The following is an 8,124-nucleotide window of genomic DNA, read 5'->3' as shown; positions in this document are numbered from 1 at the left end:
TAAATCAAAGGGGTTCTCTGCTTACAAGACAGAAGCAGCAAAATCTAGCGAAGATTCACAATCACACACACACACAAAATTAAAAGCTAACCATCCTTCCTACCAAACACTTTAGTACATACAGCCAAGAGTGTATGGGTGAAAGAGTTACAACTCTTTGTGTATGCAAAATAAATTCGCTCAAAGCTTCATTAATATTAATTTAAATTCAGAACCCATTTACATTAAATTGTTCATTAAAAATGGCCTGTTTTATGCAACCTGCATTCCACAAAGAACACATAAGACCCCGAGACAGAGAGCTTAATTTAATGATGGAAATGAACGTCGCCAAAAAAAAAAAAGAAATGAACCCCAGTCACCACAGAAGATTGAGCAAAATCGTTATTCGACTCCCCCCGTCAACGTGTTACGTTGGGAAAGAGTTGGGTCCAGTGGCTTGTATGTTAGGCCCCCATCCCTACACTGAAGGTTTATGCATCTGCACTTTTGACCTTTCAATTTGTTTGATGGACTTGCTCAAAATAATTTATTTGAAGGCTGGCAGGGAGAAGCAGCAGCCCACCAAATCTGCTAAGACACCTTGCAGAAACTATGTAATTTTTTTAAAAGTCTTAATGCTCTTCTATAATTTGGGTTGTTTTCTATTTGGGTTGTTTTCTATTTGCTGATACATCACAAAGCCGTGGGTAAGGCCGGAGTAGGGGCTAAGAGAAGTTCTACATCTGGACTGGGTGGAACCTTTCCAAAGGAGGGACCTTACCTCCATTCTAAACACTGTGTGGAAGAAAACAAAGCTATAATCAATTAGCATGTAGCCCAATGGTCTGAATGAATAACTTCCAATTATTCCAAAACTTCATTATTTGCGTAAAACCACCCCTTTGCAAAAGAAAAAAAAAACCCTCACGAGATGGTATACGTGCTGGGGAGGTCTTGATGTGGCGTTGATTACTTTTTTTTTAAGTACATACTACTGTTTGAAGCAGATAGGTTTCTCTACCTGCCTCCAACTTAACACATCTTTCATTGGCAAAATTTGGGACAGCTAAGCATTAGCTTGTGTTTGTCTTTAAGATAAATGGTATTAACATCTTCAGCAACAATATATTCCTGTACGTGTATAACCAAAAGGTAATCTGTTACTATGGAATATCGCTCAATTCCTTTACTTTCTTTCTCTCTCTCTCTTTTAAAAGAGTTTTGTTTTCCATTTCAGAAATGTCGATCCTAAAAGGACAAAACTATCACATGCTTCCAGTCCTCATGCCGGGGTTAGGCTCACATGCACACAAGAGCAACACATCCACTGTTTAGTGGGATTTTGAAAATTAATTTAATGACTCTGCAAATGCTGGAAACTAGAATTAATCTGTCTGGATAAAAAAAAGGCTTACAGACATTTAAATGCATGTATCGGGACACTTTATCAACCTAACATAAAATTGTCATCTTATCTTATTATATGACTATTTTATGCATGTGTCAAAGAATTTAAAAATGAATGCCTGTCTATTCACTCTAATTACAACTGCATATTATCTGCCTGGATGTACCAGTCCATATCATAGTTATTAAATACAATATATTGTATGCACCTTTCAGGATTAAGAAAAAAATCTTAGCAGATAAACCACAATTTGGGGAGATGCAATTGAATAGAGGAAAAAAACAGGATTGAAGTAGGTAGCTGAAAGCAAGACACTCTCTGATTTTTGCATGATGCTCTCTGATTTTTGCAAATAGTGTGAGATCGCTCTGGTGCATTTCAGCCCACTGGTGCTAACCCACAGAAGCCTACTGATGTGCAAGTGGCGATACTGTTTTGAAAGAGAGTTGCTCAAAGACTGGGAAAAGGACTCAAATCCTCAATGAATCCCTGTCACTGGATTACCTTCGAACTGGGGAGGACGTAGCATTGAAATATGGACCAACTGAACAGCTCCGTGTTGAAGGCTGCAAGGGTTATATTAAAAGCTACTGGACAGGATCTTTTTCTTTTGGGAAACAGCAAATGCTTTTCTTCCCCCCCCCCCCCTTTGCTCTTTGGCTCCCCATTACATATACCTAAAGCGTGCGGTGTGCATCCCTTTCGTTTACTAAGCATTGCACCCTGAAGATGATCCGTCTCTCTCTCTCTATAATACGTTTTCGTTCACACGGATCCTGAGAACAGCCTTGACACACACACACACACACACACAAAAGGAATCAAAAGCATCCTTCCAACTCACCCCCAGCTAGCCTGCATTTCCCATAACCCTGCAGCAGTCACAATTCATTCTAATCACTTTACAAAACAATCTTTAGCTTAAAAAAGAGAGGAGGGGGGAAGAGAAGGGGGGAAATGCAGACTTGTGAGCCAATTTAAGAAATAACTGCTGATACATCAGTTATTGACTATCTTACTCCGGCTCATGATAGCGCTCAAGGCAAAACGGAGAATAAAATGACAACATCAAACCGCACGCAATAAACTGTGGCCCAGGAGAGCTCTGAAGGGCTAATTGACAGCTGTCAAGCTAATGGGAACCATGGCAGCTGATTCGAGAAAATTCTCTTTCCCAACAAGCCATTCAATGGAATCAGGATTGTCCTTTTTTATTTTTTAAATGTATGATCCACTCTTCTCCCCCCTCCCTTTTTTCATTGTTCCTCAGACTTTGGAGGGGGAAAGGGGGAAAAAAGGAAAGGACCAACTGTAACCAATCATTTTGTCAGCCTGCTGCTGGGAAGAATCTCTGCCCAACAGAGTAATATGTGGCAGGTTTAGAGGCAAAAAGAAGGGAGCAGAAGCTGATCTGGCCAGTCGAGTCATTCCTTTGGCTGCCTGCGGTTTTGGATACAAAACTACTTGTAGCCCATCAGTTCAGGGACCTTCCAGGCTCTTCCTTGAGGGGATACATTCAGCTTCCTGACCTTACAGTGTCAAATTTTAGATTGCACCTGGAAACCCCAAGGACCATAATTCAACCAGCTCTTTGTATTGCAAATATCCACCCCCACCCCTCACACACATAGAAGCTTGCAAATCCCAGTGTGGTCAGGGACAACTAAAAAAAAAACTCCATTTCCTTGCAAGGGAGGAGAGAAAAAATCCATCCATTTCAATTAAGACTTCCCCCCCTGCTGACGTGTCCCTTTCCTTGACTTGAAAGACCTCTTTCCAGAGGTACCAAAACCTCTATGAACACTTTCATCAGAAAGGTAGATGCAATTCACAGCGCGATCCAAAATAGAAGATTACACCCTTCTCCGCCAACTGACTTCACAACAGGCTTAGAAGGGTGTAACCCAGCTTCGAACAGCCCTTTTAAGAGTGCAGTCCACGTGCCATCCAAGTCGGTAGCCAGAATCCTAGGGATATTCCTGGTTCTGGATATTTGGACAGCTTCACACCGACTGCTGTTGGGGTAGGCCTCAAAACCTACAATCTTTAATTCCAGCAACCTCCCATAAAGTCACTGGGACTATCCTAAGGATTGCAGATGGCCTTTGCAATGGCCCACCTTTTCTGTATGGCTTAGATCACAGGGAACTCCAGGGAACTGCAGTCATGTTTCCCGAATCCTTTAAAGAGACTTTTTTAAAGCAAAAAAACATGGAAGCTGAAACTTTAAGCGAGAGTGTTATTGTTTGCAACCTCAAGAACAGCCTTTATTTGTGCAGACTCTTCTCCTTAACAGAAAGAAAGACACCCCCCCTCACTGCTCACCTTCTAACTTTTAAAAACAACCTGCTAACAAGATAAGCCTTTCGGTCGGTTCCTTTGGAGATTCTCCGGAGCTCTTCCTTACCCTTAACTCTGTCCACAACAACCCAAAGTCCTCGCGTCAACAAACAGACACGATCATTTTTAAAAAAAAAAAACAGATTCTTGATTCTCCAAGACAGGTTTCACTTTGTCCCTGGTGGTGGTAACACTTGGGTGAGACACGGAGAATTTGCGCACCTGTCTATAATGTCTGCTGCAAGCTCTTTCTCTCTCTCTCTCTGTGTGTGTGTGTGTGTCTCTCTGCTGCTGCTGAGAGTTCTTTGTTGTTGATATTCTGCTCCAGACCATTACAAGGGCCCTAATTCCTATGACATGATTATCCAGGTACCAAAGCCCATTTGTCACCTGCAGCAGAAAATTGAGTTAATGCACAACTAAAGGCAACCAGGACTGTGTAATATCAACTTGATTATATCAAAGTAGCTCCAAACCTAATTCCGCTGGATGACAGTGCGTGGAGCTTGTCATCTCCAATCATTAAAGCTGTCAGGAATCCATCAGGTTTACAGCTAATTAGGTGAACACTAATGAAGCTGGCAAAACAACTTTTCTTTTTTTATGGCTGAGCGGACCTTTCAGTTTGGAGGGGGGATTTCCCCCCCTTTTTTTTTCCTTTCCTGGATTATTCTCAAGGTTGCCAGAGACTGGGTTTCCGGAGCGAGGCATCTCTGTGTGGTTCTCCTTCCCTCAAACACACATAGAACAAAAATGCATGTCTATCGGTACGAACCTATCTGTCATCAATATGGCCCGAAAGCAGTAAGGAACCTTCTAACTTGCAGCTGGGAACCTAAAAAGGGGAGGTGGAAAATAAAGTTTGGGTTGCCTCGGAATTAATTTTTTTAAAAAGAAATCACTTATTTGTTCTCGGGCACTTATCAACCTCATTTTTTCCCTCCATTTGTCTAAAATAAGCAGGGCTCCATTCATCGCATGCCCCACCTCCTATATCCATTAGCCAAAGGCATTTTGATAAAGTAAAGGCAAAGGCGAGTGTATGAGAAAGAATGAAAGCACTCACTCTGCCAAGTTCTGATTGACCATTAAGCTATTGATAAATGTGCCTGTCAGGAGAGAGACAATTAAATCAAATATGAAACAAAGTCGTTTTGACGGGTCATTTTGATAGAGCAAACCCATTCTTCCATCCCCTATTAGTTCTGCAGTCGTGGGGATTTTTCCCCTTCTTCTTCTTTTTTTTTGTTTTGTTTTGTTAATGAATATTTCTTAGCTGTCCTGCTACATTGTTGAATTCTTTCTCCCCCCACCCCACAACACCTTTAAAAACACAACTGTCTCTGCAGTCCTAATTTGGGTGGGAAAAAGGGACCTGGTGGTATATGCAAAGGATGCTTATTGCAGCCACCCTGAAAGCTAGCAGAGATTTATTTATTTTTCTTCTGCTGACTCTAACACACCTTGTAAAAACTGTTTGTGCATATCACAGATAAGATAAGAGCCACTCTTACAATCTAAGGACTCCGCAAAAAAAAAACACACATAGGCCCAGACCAATTTCATATGGACTGGAGATATTACCCCCCCCCCCAACTACGAGTGTATCCAGTTCAAAACTTTGTTCAGCCCTGAAGAACAGGCCACAACTTTTTTAGGATGTTTGCTTTCCCTTGAATTTTTTTTAAAGTAGTTGTGATCCAACCACTTTCAGACCATGAAAAGTTTTAAAATCATGGGATCTGGGTGTGTTTTTTTCACGCCTCCCAAATAATTTAAAAGAGATACCAGACTAGGTGAATGTGTTATACTCAGAAACTTTCTGAACTTTTAAAGTTTCCAATTGCAGGAGATGATGTAAAAACTCAGGCTAGGAAACAAAACATTCTCCTGCCATATTTTTAAAAAGGAATGCAATTAAGCCACAGTGTGCTTGGGGGGAAATTAAATCGCAAGCATTGGAATAAAACAGGCATTGGTTTCTGCAAAAAAAAAATCAAACTTGTGACACACAAGACATGGCTCCTGTAGACCAGGCCATTTTTTAAAAAAGATATTAATAAACCGCACATCTTCCTTTATACTGCAGCAGCATCCGCAAGATTAAGCACAGCTTATTAGGGAAGAACAAAACAACTCCTGCCTATGGGCTGGCCCCCAAAGATATGGATGGGTATTTCATCTTGCACAGGTAGGATTTTTACCCCATTCCCCAGTGAAGTGGGATCTATCTCCTCTCTCTGTACTTCCCCTGTCTCCCTTGTAATGTCTGCCCAGGTGGGGATTTTACCACCCCACCGAAAGCAGACCAGAAAGCTTGAAAAGTTACACCCTGGCAGAGTTTGACAAGCCACGTGCGTGACGTCATGGGGAGTCTGGCGTTACCATGGCAAGTGATTTATTGAGGTTTATTGGGAATGAATAGATCAAAGGCAACTGGGTGACAGGCAATCAATCAGCCATCAAATCAAGGGTGGCAACCAGCCAAGGAAACTCTGTTCCAGACCATATCCTCACCCACCCTTGGCTACAGATTACTGCAAAATTTAAAAGAAAAAAATGTTATTTGTTTTAAGAGGGAGGAACGGGAGGGGGAGGGAAAGAAGACCTTTTCTCCCCCCAAAAAACTCTCTTCTCAGAAGGCGACCGGAGGGAACATTTCTGAAATGAATAAAATGGCTCCTGCAACCAACGCACCCCCCCCCCATAAAAAGTATTTTTAAAAAGAAACTCTAGAAGTGTCTCAAAAAGTGTTGCCCAATCAACAGCCACTGGGCAGTGGCAGATGAGGAAATCGATCAGATTCAAGGCGCTCAAAGAAGCGGTGGGGATTTCTCCCTTTGGGGTGGCCACTTGGGGGGGGGGCAGAGAAAGAGAAAGTTGGACCAAGGCATCTCCTCTGGAGCACCAGAAAACACAGAGTGACTTTCTGCCCCTCCAAGGGCATAAGAATTTAAACCCAACCACAGTTGTTGAGTGGACCCTGTACGGAAAAACTCAGAGGATGGGAAGTTGGGGGGGGACGGGGACGGGACACATGAAGATCCGACTTCTGCCAAGCCACCACCTTTGTATAACTGGCCCAGTCGACCGAGAGTGCCCTAAGGCAACTGAAGGAAGGGAACCATCCGGAGGCGATCCTCTGTCCCTCTCCCCAAAAAGTAAGTCAGATCGACCCTCCTCTCCCCCCCCCACAGGGTTCTCCAAACCCCACCCTTCTTCCTAACCCCTTTGCAAAGCAGGAGAGGATGGGGAGAAGGGGTTTGTCTCAGAGAGGAGTTTCTTGCGCCAAAGCCCGGTTCCAAAGAGAGACCACCCCCAAAAAAGCCAGGTTCCAAAGAGAGATCCCCCCCCAAGGCCAGTTCCAAAGACAGATCTCCCCCACCAGCCCGGTTCCAAAGAGAGATCCCCCCCAAGACTAGTTCCAAGGAGAGATCCCCCCCCCATCAGCCCGGTTCCAAAGAGAGATCCCCCCCACAAAAAAAAGTCCGGTTCCAAAGAGAGATTCCCCCCCCCAAGCCCGGCTCCAAAGAGAGATGCCCCCCAAAGCCCGGTTCCAAAGAGAGATGCCCCCCAAAGCCCAGTTCCAAAGAGAGATCTCCCCCACCAGCCCGGTTCCAAAGAGAGATCCCCCCCCCAAAAAAAAAGTCCGGTTCCAAAGAGAGATCTCCCCCCCCCCAAAGCCTGGCTCCAAAGAGAGATCCTCCCAAGCCCAGTTCCAAAGAGAGATCTCCCCCCAAGCCCGGTTCCAAAGAGAGATTCCCCACCAGCCCGGTTCCAAAGAGAGATTCCCCCCCCAAGCCTAGTTCCAAGGAGAGATTCCTCCCCCCCCCCTAAAAAAAAAAGCCCCGGTTCCAAAGAGAGACCACCACCACCACCACCCCCCCCCCAGGGGCGGCCGGGGCTCGTACCTGCTGCGCGCCGGGGCGCTTGCTGCTTCCTCCTGGGCATGGCGAAGGGCGTCCTGGGCGTGGGCTGGCAGCGGCGGGCGGGCGGCCGTCGGCTGGCGCGGCGCTGGGCACAGCGGCGTGGGTCCCCTCCTGCCTCCGGCCCGGGGAGCCGCTGCAGGCCGGGCCGGCGGGGCGAGCTTTGTGTTGCGGCCGCCGCCGCCGCCGCCGCCGCCGCCGGGCAGGCACGGTGTGGCGGAGGAGGAGGAGGACGAGGAGGCGGCGCGGGAGGCGGCGGCGGGCGGCAGCGGCGAGGACAGCCCCGAGCCGGCGGCTCGCTGGCCCCGGGGGGCGACTTGGACCGCTGGCCCCGCGGGAGGCGCGGGCGGGCGGGGGCCGAGCCTGGCCGTGGCCCCCCGGTGGCCCCGGCTCCGGCTCACGGCATGCGGCCGGGCCAGCTGCTCCCGGCGGCGGGCTTCAGGCGGCGGCGGCGGCGGCCCCGGGCTG

The 8,124-nt window shown here is 46.3% G+C and overlaps 1 protein-coding gene across 1 annotated transcript in view; it reads right to left on the bottom strand.

Annotated features, from left to right (window-relative positions):
* Positions 1–7,682, bottom strand: part of TSHZ3 (teashirt zinc finger homeobox 3) — a 121,142-nt gene extending 113,460 nt beyond the window's left edge. Inside the window, exon 1 of the mRNA XM_056862604.1 lies at positions 7,642–7,682. Within this exon, the coding sequence (XP_056718582.1) occupies positions 7,642–7,681 (40 nt within the window). The 5' untranslated portion in view covers position 7,682. The remainder of the gene's footprint in view (positions 1–7,641) is intronic.
* Between the last annotated feature and the right edge of the window lie 442 nt (positions 7,683–8,124).

The sequence above is a fragment of the Euleptes europaea genome, chromosome 17 (genome assembly GCF_029931775.1).
Source record: "Euleptes europaea isolate rEulEur1 chromosome 17, rEulEur1.hap1, whole genome shotgun sequence".
NCBI classification, from domain to species: Eukaryota; Metazoa; Chordata; class Lepidosauria; order Squamata; family Sphaerodactylidae; genus Euleptes; species Euleptes europaea.
This window is presented reverse-complemented; position numbering and strand designations above follow the sequence as displayed.